General features: G+C 39.4%; 2 protein-coding genes across 2 annotated transcripts; one reads left to right on the top strand and one right to left on the bottom strand.

Moving 5' to 3' along the window:
* Nucleotides 1–1,744: 1,744 nt before the first annotated feature.
* LOC102688490 (C-signal) lies at nt 1,745–4,679 on the bottom strand. The gene is made up of 3 exons (XM_006643180.3): nt 4,237–4,679; nt 3,652–3,829; nt 1,745–3,292 (listed from the first exon to the last, which is right to left on the bottom strand). The coding sequence occupies exons 1-3, from the start codon at nt 4,558–4,560 to the stop codon at nt 3,006–3,008; spliced, it is 789 nt and encodes a 262-aa protein (XP_006643243.1). The 5' UTR covers nt 4,561–4,679; the 3' UTR covers nt 1,745–3,005.
* On the top strand, nt 3,998–12,850 carry LOC102689092 (5-hydroxytryptamine receptor 7). Its single transcript, XM_006643183.3, has 3 exons — nt 3,998–4,039; nt 7,778–8,683; nt 10,695–12,850. Exons 2-3 carry the CDS (start codon nt 8,076–8,078, stop codon nt 11,446–11,448), a joined length of 1,362 nt encoding a protein of 453 aa, XP_006643246.1. The 5' UTR covers nt 3,998–4,039; nt 7,778–8,075; the 3' UTR covers nt 11,449–12,850.
* The last annotated feature ends 636 nt before the right edge of the window (nt 12,851–13,486 follow it).

The raw sequence follows: 13,486 nt of genomic DNA, 5'->3' as shown, positions 1-13,486 counted from the left end.
CAACAGCAAGGAAAATTGATATGCGTCTGCATCTACTATCAACCGTTGTCATTATTTGTTCTTACATAACTGTCTCTTTCTGATTAGTGTTGTGGTGGCCTTGCTAAACATTTTTTAATGATAAGGTCTCCACAAATGTGTACAATTTTAAGTACTCTGCTGTGGAATGGGACCTGTATATAATGTGCTACCTTCATGTAATCTCGATTGTAATTTCTCTTTAATCTTCTAGTGTCCCTGTATACTGTACCATTGTAACATGGGACTTTCCACAGTGACCACTATAAAAAATATGATCTGTTGAATACTGGTGTGATTTTAAACCTATTTGAGAACTTCAATTAAAACATGGCTCAATACGTTCAACTAACAAGATGCATGACTAGTCAATGAGATCTATTAGAATGACACAATGAGGAATGGCATTTTGGAAATGTGACAGTGCATTGAATTTGTAAGACAAATAGCAAAGAACCAAAGAGTGAAAAAACATTCAAACTGGTATCTTAAAAGAGGAAACCATCTGGATTAAATTGTGGTCAGAAATGAATGTATAATACAAATGTGTAATCTGTAAATTAATTCCCTAATTAGGGTTAGGGTTAATGTTTGTGGTTAAGAGATAAGATAAGATTACTTTATTAGCCATATACAATTTCTTGTATTAGGAATTAGTCATTTCTCATACCTCAGCTTGCTCTCAAGGAGAGAGACAGACAGGGAGAGAAACTTGGGGTCAGAGCAAAGGGTGAGCTGTTTATATGGCACCCCTGGAGCAGTTGGGGTTAAGGGCCTTGCTTAGGGGCCCTAACAAAGTAGGATTCATCTGCCGGCCATGGGATATGAACTGGCAATCTTCCAGCCACAGGCACAGAGCCAGCCACTTCACTCCACATCCCAGTTAGTGCTCCCAGGTAGTGAGAAACAAGTAGCATGTTTCTCCTCATGTCCTAATTTTTGCTTTCTTGCTTGTTAATTGAAGCACAGTCCATGTATTGAAAGCCAAAAAACATGAGAAAAGGTGTGTACAAGAGTTATATAGAGTGAAGTCGGTAATTATTGTGATTTAAAACAGTTGGGTGAGATTGGCTTGTCTGTCATTATCCATCCCAGACTCTTTCATTCTATCTTGTTTTGTTTCTCTGGTTGTTGTTTTAGGCACAGTCTATAGAGTATAGAATGAACATGATAAAAAAAGTGACGAGAATGTGGGAGAAGAATGAAAAACAAGTAGCGTATTTCTCTTTATCTGTCTTATTTTTGCTTTCCTGCTTGTTAATTGGAGCACATTCCATGTATTGAAAACCACAAAATATGAGAAGAGTTGTGTGCAAGAGTTATAGAGTATAAAGTAAAGTCAGTAATGATTGTGATTTAAAACAGTTGCTTGAGACTGGTTTGGCAGTCGTTATCCAGCCCAGACTTCAGTTGAGAACTTCACTTAGTTAAGGGTCAATTCAATATTTGTTTTCTTGAGAAAAAAAAAGTAATCTAGCATCCTGTGTTGTGTATATTCAATTAGAAAAATATAACTTATTTAAAAAAGGGAGAGCAGAGCCATTGAAAGATAAATGTCAAACTAAATATACAGTACAGCCCGTACAAATGTACCCTCATTGATGTTAAATTCACCTTTACCTCAAATTGCTTATAACTCTTTCAGTGGGAAGTCCAATACAGTGAAAACACTATTGGCAGTATATGCTGAAGACATTTTGATATTCAGACCAGACACAGTTCAATCTCTGTGATTATTGTGATAAGTTTTTATTACTGTATGTCCTTTTACAATATTTCATAATCAATATTTAAGATCATTACATTTGCTTAAGATTTGCTCCCCCTACAGTCTGTTTCTTGAGCAACGTAAGTACAGTATATATTCTTTCAAAACATTGATTAGCTCTACAACGGTGAGAAATAAGGCACTAGAAATCAACATTAAAGGTTGTCATGAATAGCTGGCTCTAAAATTTGTTTTACAAGAACACTGTTAACTTGACATTTATGCCAGATGATAACGGGTAACAGGGTATTAATGTATTTTGAAGATTTTGCCTTGCTGATTAACATAAAATAAACATGGCAACAGTGGACTGCATTATAATAACTACAATAAAGCAGATAAAGCCTGACTGAACTTTTAAAAAAATGATCTCAAAATGAAATATTTTGACTTCCACAAAAACTGAGTAGAAGCTACAATATAACAGTTCTTTTCTCTCACATTGATTTGCAAGTATAAATTTGAATGAACAAAATTTCTCACATCACGCCTTTTGATCTTCTTATCTGGTTACACCTGTTTAGAAAAGATTATGTTGAACGCAATGTTCTTATGCCATCAAATTTCTTAATACAGCAACAACATCCATCACTCACAGCTGCTTCATCTGCAGGAGGGAAAGCTGGAGCCTAACTCAGCAGACGTGAGGTAGAGAATGTGATTCTGCTTAGCAAGGGCCAGTAGTCTACTGCAGGAACGCACACATTGAAACAATTTAGAGACAGCAATTCACCTAGCTGTCATGTCATTCGGAAGGTGGGAGGAAAACTCAAGCAAAGCTGATGGGAGAACTTTCAAAGTCCACACAGAGGACACCCTAGACTGGCGTCCAACCCAGACTGAAGACGTGAGGCAGCTGTATTAAATGTCACGCCATGGCACTGCCCTGCACTACCAAGTTAAATACTACTGGGACCCTTTATTAATTGTACCTCTATGCAGTCAACTGTTACTTCTGCAAAACTACAATATTCCCAGTTCTTGAGGTTAGAGTGCAGTAAAAAAAAAACTTTGTAAAATCCAGTTCTCTCATACTAATGTTTCAACCAATAGAATCAATTAAGACTTGCATTTCTTGAAATAATATGAAAATAATGAAATATGAAATATTACAACAGCTGGAACATACAGATATTTACAGCTAAAGGACTAAAGATGTGTTACCGACTAAAAAATGTCTGTCACACATCTTTATTTCTGTATATTTGTCCCCACAATGTCACCAAGGTAATTCAGATCCATCCCAGGAATAGGCCTTTCCAGTTTTCTCCCAAGTGAGGTTGTCTATGATATTCATGAGGCACTGGACCGAATGGTCTGGGGAAAAGAGTCTGTCCTTGGGCACATTCTTGTGGTAAGGCCTTGAGAGATCCGTGTTGACGGTTCCAGGGTGTAAGCAGACACACACGACCTTCGGCCTTCCTCGGCCTAGCTCGATGGAAAGATTCTTTGTAGCCATGTTCAAGGCAGATTTGGACATCCTGTAACTATACCACCCTCCTAAGCCTATGAACCAAAAGACATAAGGTTAGCAATTGGGTGAAGTACCTTTTCTTAAAATTCCTCCAATACAGATACTACAAAACCTTTCACCTAATCAGTTGAATAAAAAGTTCGAAGAAAAGAACTACACGGTCATTTTACCATTTTCTGAGCCACATTCAGTGCAGCTTGTGAAATCAGTTTAAACTTTTATTTAACAGCACTAATTTGTTCAAGGTCAGCAAGAGTGGGGAATGGGACTGTGAGTGAATGTAAATGTCAAGAACTGTGGTGTGCCTGAGGTAGGGCTATTACTGAAGAACACACAGACAGCTGGTCCATTCCTGAACCGGCAGCCAGAGCCCTATTCCAGTTTTCCATACCATTGTCGCCAATGGATCCAACTTTCGCCGTCATGTTCACCAGGATAGCACTGTGATGCTTGGATGAATCCTTTGGCTGGTGGCCAAACCCTCCATTCCCTTTCAGCAGCAAAGGGCTGAAATGCTTTGCCATCACCAGGGGCCCCACCGTGTTTGTAGTCAGAGTGGCAACCAGACCCTTCAACACAGGGAGGGGAAAATGATTGGTGTGATAAATCAGTTATCAGCCTTTGGCATATACTGTAACAGATTAACCTCATGGGTGTCTAATACATTAATGATTTATAGAAGTCAAGGGTGTGCCAGACATTTAGAAAGGATAACTTAGAAACTGCACATTATAGTTAGTAATAACACTTTTCAAGCCTGTTGGATCCACCAGTAACCGGTAAGTGAATGAAACGTGGGGTTTGATGGTTTCCCTCTAAAATCCCAACTTCTTCAACACGTTTGAGCGATGCCTAGCATTTGTGTCTGATAGACCTCGATCGGTGAGATGTGTATTGGTCAAAAACCCTGCAGCTAACTTTTTGAAAGCACCGCCTTTACGAAAAAAAAACGTATGCTATTAAAGATCTGTCGTACCTGAGAAGAGACGTCCCTGAGGCTTGTTTCGCCTTTTCCAGACGGATGCAGCATCGCTGAAGAGTTAACGAGAAGGTCCAGTTTTCCAAATTCGCTTTTAACTATTTCTGCAGCGTCTTGTATGTCTTTTTCTCGCGTCACGTCTACCTTCAGCACTTTAATTTTTCCAGGATACTGCCCTGTTAAATCCCTCAAGCCGGCCGCAGCCTCTGGGTTTCTGCATGTCGCGACCACCAACGCTGGACTTTTTTTCGCCAAAATATATCTGCAAAACTCTAGACCGATTCCTCTGCTCGCGCCCTGGATTAAAGCCACTGAAGCCATTACGGCTGCCGCCTAGTCATGTAAAACCCACCACGTGAACCTTTAACTGTACTGCCATCTGTAGGTTGAGAGGCAAGGTTACTTATACAATACTGTATGGTTACGTTTCGTAACAAGATCATGGTGGCATCACGTGCGTAGGTTTATTTAAAAAGGTTCGCTCAAATAATTCGAACTGAGGTTTTCCTTAATGTAACAGCGGATGAAATGAAATAGTTCGCGAGCGGCTCCAAGATAGGGCAAATAAGCTTATAACTAAAAAATCGCCATCAATCAGGATGGTCAGAGAAAAAAGGCAGATTGCGGAAAAGATCCTAAAACTTTTAAATAGGAGCATCTAACCCCCCCGTCTATCTGCAAGCTCATTGTTCTTAGAACCACGCCAAAGCCTCTGTGTGCTGTCTTTTCAGCCCCTATTACTTTGAAATGCTGATGTGATTAGTATAATGATAATACTGTGTGGCATTTGCACGGATAGACCAGGCTGGTTGCGTACGCCAGAGATTTCCACACTGGGCTGTGGAGGAACACTGTGTCTCCTGGATTTTGCTCCAGTCGACTTCTTGCGCACAGGCTAATTGACTTCATATTCCTACAATATATGGGGCCTATTTGTATATTTGTTTTCAGTTCTTCAAACATCAAACGGGATTCGTGACTGTTTTCTATTAATCCTGTTCCGGTTTCTGGTGCTCAGAACTGCCCTCATTGATATTTGTTGCCAGAAATTCAAACAATATGACCTCTGCAGAAGGAAAAGCCCATCACTCTGGGCGTGTCTGATACAGTGTCATTCCCACCTGTCTCTGTTAATCATTAATTGATCAACTATTAAGAGCTGTTTAGTTAGAAATAACGGCAAGCAAATCGAGGAGAGCCTGCGTAATGTTCTATATGCTGACGTTGTTGGAAATAGTGGCCTTGAAATAGTGTCAGAAATTTGTTTACATTCAAAACAATAAAAAAACAAGTTAACAGTTCAAACAAGTAAGAAGACAAATTAAGTGTTCAGTTATAGCCATACAGCCAGCAGCTATATCAGGGTGCAACTCACAGCTGGCAACCCACTGAAGCTAAGCAGGTGGGCCTGGCCAGTACCTGGATGGGAGACCTCCTGGGAAAAACTAAGGTTGCTGCTGGAAGAGGTGTTAGTGGGGGGAGCTCACCCTGCGGTCTGTGTGATACTAATGCCCTGTTATAATGATGGGGACACTACAATGTAAAAAGGCACCATTCCTTGGATGAGATGTAAATCTGAAGTACTGACTCTCTCTTTTCATTAAAAAATCCCAGGGCGTTTCTGGAAAAGAGTAAATGTGTTACCCCATTGTCCTGGCCAAATTTCCCATTAGCCTTTCTCAAGCATGGCCTCCAATAATCCCCATCTGTGAACTGGCTACATCACTCTGTTCTCCTCCCCACCGATAGCTGATGTGTAGTGAGTGTACTATGGCTGCCATCCCAGCATCACAGTGGTTGCTCCACATTGGTAGTGGTGGAGTCGAGTCCCCATTACCTTTAAAGCACTTTGAGTGAAGTGTCCAGAAAAGCACTATATAAGTTTAAAATATAGTGAATATTGTATATAAAATACACCAGAAATATAAAACTCGGCTGCAATGAAAACCAGTAACCCCTCCAGCACTGCCCGAGGACTGGGGCTATGAAACCACTGATCTAACCCTTCCTGTAATGCAGTAAAGAAGAAATCGATTTTTCAATATTTATACATCTAAAGGTACAGCTGCTGTCTATCATGTTTAGCTGCACAAATCTTCGAGCTGTTTTGCAAAATTTCATTATAGATTGAAATATTTCACTGCATTTCGAAACAGAAATTCAACTAAAAATGCGAATAAAGATCTAAAGTAATTCATACGTTACCTGAAAATAACAGCAAGTCCTATCATAACCTACAAAAATGTTTTAAAAAACATACAAATGACGTCTTCAAATGGGTTGTATACGGGACAATTGGGACTATTCTCCAATGGGTCTCCAAGTTGATAAAATCTCCTTTATGTAGCTGGTGAACATCATGTTCAGCAGATGGCACCAAAGTATCACAAAGTGAACCAGATTAACGATCTGGGTTTGTTTCTTACCGCACGCTTAAAGATCAGATCACGGTATGAAATCGTTTACAATAATGAAATGTTTATGATTAAATTATACACTTGCCAAACGTTTCACTCTCGTTTCATTGTTGACTGTATCACATTTTGATAAAAAAACACCTTTTAAAATCGGAACTCAATTTTCTCTGAAAAATAGCGTTCTAATGAGAAAAACAAACGTATATGTGGAAATGTAACAGTGAGGGAGGGGGTAGACTGAAATGAATACAGCACTGCGGTTAGTTTAGTGTTTCCTTTATTTATTCTTATTTTAAGGATTCATAGTTTCGCATTCATACATGATTTTACGCGTGACATTTGTCAGTGGTTTTTAATCTGAAAACTGATTTGGTGTTATAGTGTTTCTTCGTGATGTAGAGGGATTTCCACTTATGTTACCTGTACCGGTGTCATCCTCCGGAGAGTCACGTTGAGCCGGAGCCCAACCCTGTAGACACTGGGCCCTAGGGTCGGACTGCCCCAGAACACACGCACCCAAAGAGACACCAGATAACTTAGGCAGCGTATCTGTGGAAGGTGGCACCCGGAGGAAAACCTACATCAACATCAAGGAAGAACATGGAACCTCCACACAGAAGGACCAAGAGTCCGAAATTAAGCTCAGGACTCAAGAGCAGGGAGGCAGCATTGCGGTGTACTGCAATGTTCCAGAATTTACTTTCTACTCTCTATTTTTTTGTGTCCATCATCTTGTAAAACTGTAAATATTACAATTGAACCAAGATTAAGACACTCCTGATTATTGTGAAATTAGCATAGCCATGAAACCAGGATTGTATTTTTTGGCACTGATTTTATAATTGGTCTGGTTTATTATACAGACTTGGGCCGAAATCTAGCCTACACACTGCATCCTGTACATATTTTGTAAACCCGACTTAATTCGATCTAAAGGAAATCAACAAAGGAAGGTCAGTGTGTATTTTTAAGTCATCCTTGCTCATTAATGTGACGGCATAAGTGGAGGTGTAGTCAGAAAAAAAAAACATGCTAACTGCGGGAAAAGTTTAAGAGTATACGGACAATCACACGTTTTGTCGCACGTCTATTTTGATGAACTTCTTGTGCTTCACTTCCAGCCTGGCGGTTCCTCTGATTATTAGCATGACGTCATTTTCTGCCTTAAAGGAAAGAGCGACCCCGCCAGTAAATGACAGCTCCCCGAGTTTTAAGGAGCAGTCATTTTGGCGATCTCCGGATTGAAGAGCTTGTACAAACTCAGAGAACTGCAACTGCCTTTCTCCAGCTCCGGAGTGAATTGCTTTGGTTTTTATCTGGCTCCTGAGGATTGTTCAAGCAGCGCAATGTCCTCCACATCACTTGCTCGTCTTGTTAAATGTTGTTCATTAGTCCGGCTGAGGAGCGACAACCCCGCCAATGCTGAACAAGTGGACCAGCTGCACACCAGTAGGTTCTGCGGGCAGCACTAGCCTGGCTTCATGGACAGCGGTGGCCACTATGGTTATGGACATCAACACTAGTTTTATTTACGCTAATATCAGATCCTACGTGATTGAAGAGACACCACGGGTCCTCAGCACCACCAGAATGATTTCTGAGGAACTGAATTCACATCTGCAAAAGGTTGTACAGAAAGCAACACCCACCCCAGCACCAACTTCCAGTCTCTCCACAGAGAACGGCACACAATGCGGGGAACAGATTCTCAACTACGGCAACGTCGAGAAAGTGGTTATTGGCGGAATCCTTACCATGCTAACTCTGCTTACCATTTCTGGGAACTTGCTGGTGGTCATATCCGTGTGTTTTGTGAAAAAGCTGAGACAACCCTCAAATTACTTAATAGTTTCTCTGGCGCTGGCGGACCTGTCGGTGGCTCTGGCTGTGATGCCCTTTGTCAGTGTCACTGACCTTATCGGAGGGCAGTGGATTTTTGGACAGGTCTTCTGTAACGTCTTCATTGCGATGGATGTGATGTGTTGCACGGCTTCCATCATGACGCTGTGTGTGATTAGCATAGACAGGTAAGTCGATAAGGGTAGCAAATAGACTCAAGTTCTATCAAGGAATTAAACGCCTTTGTCCTTTATACACCCTTTACTACTGTATTACGCTATCTATAGTGTACCAACCGACTCTTTATTTGCTCTTTAGCAAGCTTCTTTTGCATTCTGACCCTGGTCTAGGCACACCTTTGCTTGTTAACACTGCACATTTTTAACCGAGTTTAACAATTATCTGTGCATGTCAAATTCAGCGTCCAAAGTCGAAAGTTTTATATAATCTGAACTGGCACACCGTTTTTGCAATACGGAGAAAGAAGTATATATTGGATGATTACTATAGATGAAGGTAATTTAATGGTACCGTATATCATCCATACTAAATGGTTACAAATGTGGTATTTCACTGCTGTGTTTCGTGTACCTTGTTTCTCCCTGTGTTTGATTTATAATTAAATCGGGAAAATACCACTAAAAAGCTACTAAAAAGTTATTTTTCCACCTACTCAGATTAGAAGAAAGATTTGATAAAAAATATTTATTGACAATAGCCGTAAATCGTCTGCAAGCACTCACAAACCGAAGGGATAAATTATCACGGTTTCAAAAACGAATTATGGAAATCTTCACCTGTTAATACAGAAAACTCTCGGTTTAATTCTTCGTTTTGATGTACTTTGGATTAAACGGACAAAATCTGCTATTTTGTAACAGTTAATTTTTACAATTTGAAAAAAAAACGGACTTTATTCGCAATAGCGATAAAATGTACAATAAAATAAAATAAAACGCTAAACATGTTTGAAATTCAGGAATATCAATGGTCTCCTATGGTGATAAGTAAATTGCTTACAATGGGTGTATTGCATGTGCTTTAGCCAATTGTATAATATATACATACGATACGTAGAATAAAAAGTTTCCATATAAATGAAAAAAAGCACAGGAACAATATCCATCGACTGCGTTGATTGCAGTTGTTAAGAAGTAACTCAAGAGATCCAGCATCCATTTTTATTGACATTTTCTCATATAACAGTGTTTTATGGGGTGAAAAACACTATTATATTTGTTCATCACCTTTTCAGACTAAATAGTACAACTGCACCAAAATTAAGACACTCCTGATCACTGTAAAATTAACATACAGTAGCTATGAACCTTTCGTCATTCGTGATATTCAGCCATAACAGACACCACTTTCTCCCTTCTAGTCCAAGAGTTTCCTGTTATCTACTGCTACAACAGTGTCTTATCTATAATGGCAGTCTTTTGATATATGTTAGTAGAGTAATTGTAATATGGAGATAGCATCTTAACCCTGTAGTAGGTAGTGTTGAATTAAAAAACAGAATTCTACAGAACGGTTTCATACAAAAGAAAGACATACATATTGTAGAAAAGCAGCAGAGGGCTTCTGTGGTCAAACTTTTTATTGGGGAGCTGTCCATGGTTGAGTTATAATGTTCACCAGTGTTATTCAGATTACTCAGGTTGGTTTATGTAATCAGTAGAATGAGACTAATAATGTCTTAATCACATTCTGCAGACATACTTTTAAATAAGGTGTATGAAGGCATATCTGCTCTTTCTTATCTCTTGGACTTGAAAAGCCTTCTAGTGACAGAAGAGAAAGGAGCTCAGTTGTCTTCTTTTAGATAGTCAAATAAGGTTCTTTTTGATAAATTGTTTTAGACATTTAATGTAGGCAAGAATCTTAGGGGCAACCACGGGTCTGTGTGCAACCTGGATAAATTAAGAAATTTAGATGTTTGTAACGCAATTAATTTCCTTCTACAAACAAAATTTCCTATAGAACAGAAGTTATCTGCTCTTTTTTGAGCACCTGTCAGGGACTCTTGCTGGATATGTGATCAAAAGGTATATCAGAACTCCACCCAAGGCCAGCAGGCGACTAGATCATTTTACAGAGAGCCAATTAGGATGATGCTGAAGTGGAGAATCTAAAAAAAGCTGAAGAAAATGTTATTTGGATTTTTAATTTTTTTTGTGTGCTGAAATTACTTTTCAGGTATCTCGGGATAACCAGACCCCTGACCTACCCTGTTAGACAAAACGGAAGGTGTATGGCCAAGATGATCCTGTCCGTGTGGCTCCTGTCTGCCTCCATCACCCTGCCGCCTTTGTTCGGCTGGGCTCAGAACGTCAACGACAACAAGGTGTGCCTGATCAGCCAGGACTTCGGCTACACCATCTACTCCACCGCGGTGGCGTTCTACATCCCCATGTCGGTCATGCTGATGATGTACTACCGCATATACAGAGCTGCCAAGCGGAGCGCGGCCAAGCACACGTTTACCGGCTTCCCGCGGGCCGAGGAGAACGACGCCATAGACTGCGTCTCCGGCGCCCTAAAGCTGCACCGGGAGGCCGAGGAGTGCACCAATTTTTCCCGCCTCCTGAGGAGCGACAGGAAGAACATGTCCATTTTCAAGAGGGAGCAGAAAGCCGCCACCACTCTGGGAATTATCGTCGGGGCGTTCACCGTGTGCTGGCTGCCCTTCTTCCTGCTCTCCACCGCGCGGCCCTTCATCTGCGGCATCGAGTGCAGCTGCATCCCCCTGTGGGTGGAGAGGACGTTCCTGTGGCTGGGCTACGCCAACTCGCTCATCAACCCCTTCATCTACGCCTTCTTCAACAGGGACCTGAGGACCACATACCGGAACCTGCTGCAGTGCCGATACAGAAACATCAACCGCAAGCTCTCGGCGGCAGGCATGCACGAGGCTCTGAAGCTGGCCGAGAGACCGGGCCTCGTCCTCTAGGTTGAGCTTCTGCCGTCTTTCTTCCTGCTGTCCTCTCTTGACTCCAGAGGCACTTTTCTGTTGCCTGACTGCGAGTGCCAGATCTCACCAGGCTTTTGTTGGTGTGTGTGTGTTGGGTTTAGTTCCCACCAGTTAAAAGTCCTGACAAGATATAAAACAAGCAGTCCCGCAAGAAGTTAAAATGTCACTTTCAGACTTTTTTTTTCTCGAAAGTTAAATACATTTAATTTATAACAGAACAAGATGGAAGCAGAGCAGGAAGAATCAGGAAGAAGGCAGACTCACATTTAATGAATGATTCCATTTATGGGTTACTTTATACCAATGGCAGCCAAGTCTCTTCAAATCCATTTGATGTTTCATGGTGTTAGCAGCTTCCTTTGCCGGGTTCGGTGGCATTAGTGGTAGCGGAGAGTTATAGTAATCACATTCCGTCTGTTCCAGATATTTAACTCTGAGAATAATTAAGTTCACATAGTGCTATAGAGTTTTTGGTTTTAGTTTAACAATAGTACCATAAGCAAGCAAGAATAAAAAATGATATATTTATTTTCTTTCTTTTCTCAGTGGCATATTATGAAGTTTACTTAACATACAGTATTGTCTCACAATAGAAGTAGGGATGTACAATCAATATTGTCACTAAGATTTGTTTAAAAGTAATGATAAACAAGTGATGATCACTCCTGTGCCTGGTAGTGTCAAATAATATTCACAGTGTACTGTGATGTTCTTAACTCAGGGATCATAAAATACAAACAATATCAACATACATGCACACAGACACAACAGACAAACCTAATGACATTTTTTAAAATATGTATGCATATGTAAATATTGCCAACTGCTTTAAGATTTTATACATTTTTATTTTCACAAGCTTGTACAGTAATTGCATAGTGAGAATAATTGTAAAATATGGGATATTTAAAATACACAACCTGAAAGTGGTCACATGGTATTCTATAAAGATTACATTTAGATAACAGCAAGGAGAAAGAGAACAGGTGCTTTTCTGATTATATTTTAATTTAAATGCTATGTGTAAATGTGAAGTATTTATATTTACAATTTTCCAACTATCCAAATTTCCACTGGCTGTATTATCCTTGTTTTTGATTTACAGTATTTATGTTGAGTAAAATTATTTATTGTCTTATTTATCTTTTATCAGTTGCTATACAATAATATTTAAATGTTTTACTGAAGCTTGTCAGGCCATATGATGAAGTGCTGAAATGGAGAAGTTGTGCCTGGAGATATTAGCAAAAACAACATTTTGCCATGAGCATATGTACTGTAAGAGTGATTAAGTGGCTAACTGAAAAATATATAGTTATCAGTAAGACCTCATATGTGATCATGATCACAAATTAAAGAAATAAATATACATTTAATTGCATTCCACATTAAACTGTATTTTTTTTACTTTGTTGCATTCTTTTACTTTGTTTTATTTAATTGGTTTGTTTGTTCCAAATTGTAGTAAAACAAATACATATATAATCATCTGTGATATTTACAAATTTAATGAAACTTATATGTATATGTTCACCTGTAATAGAGTGGAATTGTTCTTCATGAAGTTAAAGGCTTTTAGAAGTAATTCATTATAAAAAGTTCTGGATTTATGTGTGTGTGAATTTAGAGAACAATGATTACATGTGGATACATGTGCTTTTTATAAAAGGTATGAGCAACTGTGATGTAAAATACATTGATAGCAATGTTAACATAAGGCAAATAAATAGCAAAAAATTAAATTAGTAATGCCAAGCTTAATTTTTAGAGTTCCTCTTAAATCTGTATTTATATTAATTTTTGGATTAACAAACCTCACCTAATTATTCTTTTTCCTCAAACCAGTTTCCTTTTACCCATGCTTTTTCCTTCCCTCTGTTTTTGGTTACTCTGTATTAAGCTAACATAATAAAGGTTTTTAATGAGAGGGGGCATCTAGATTTTTTAATTACCAGTAGTTTATATACCCAAGCCTGTCCTTAAAGGATCAGAGGAAATAGACATCTGTAATGCACAG

This window comes from Lepisosteus oculatus, chromosome 4, assembly GCF_040954835.1.
Source record: "Lepisosteus oculatus isolate fLepOcu1 chromosome 4, fLepOcu1.hap2, whole genome shotgun sequence".
Lineage (NCBI taxonomy): Eukaryota > Metazoa > Chordata > Actinopteri > Semionotiformes > Lepisosteidae > Lepisosteus > Lepisosteus oculatus.
Note: the sequence above shows the minus strand (reverse complement) of the source record. Positions and strands in the feature narration are given on the sequence as shown.

Bases quoted from the DNA above. Each gene is read 5' to 3' on its own strand.
- LOC102688490 (XM_006643180.3), bottom strand. From the start codon at position 4,560: ATGGCTTCAGTGGCTTTAATCCAGGGCGCGAGCAGAGGAATCGGTCTA. The intron at 3,830-4,236 runs GTACGACAGATC...CCTGTGTTGAAG, and splicing joins TCAGGGACGTCTCTTCTCAG to GGTCTGGTTGCCACTCTGAC. The intron at 3,293-3,651 runs GTATGGAAAACT...TTTGGTTCATAG, and splicing joins TGGATCCATTGGCGACAATG to GCTTAGGAGGGTGGTATAGT.
- LOC102689092 (XM_006643183.3), top strand. From the start codon at position 8,076: ATGCTGAACAAGTGGACCAGCTGCACACCAGTAGGTTCTGCGGGCAGC. The intron at 8,684-10,694 runs GTAAGTCGATAA...ATTACTTTTCAG, and splicing joins TGTGTGATTAGCATAGACAG to GTATCTCGGGATAACCAGAC.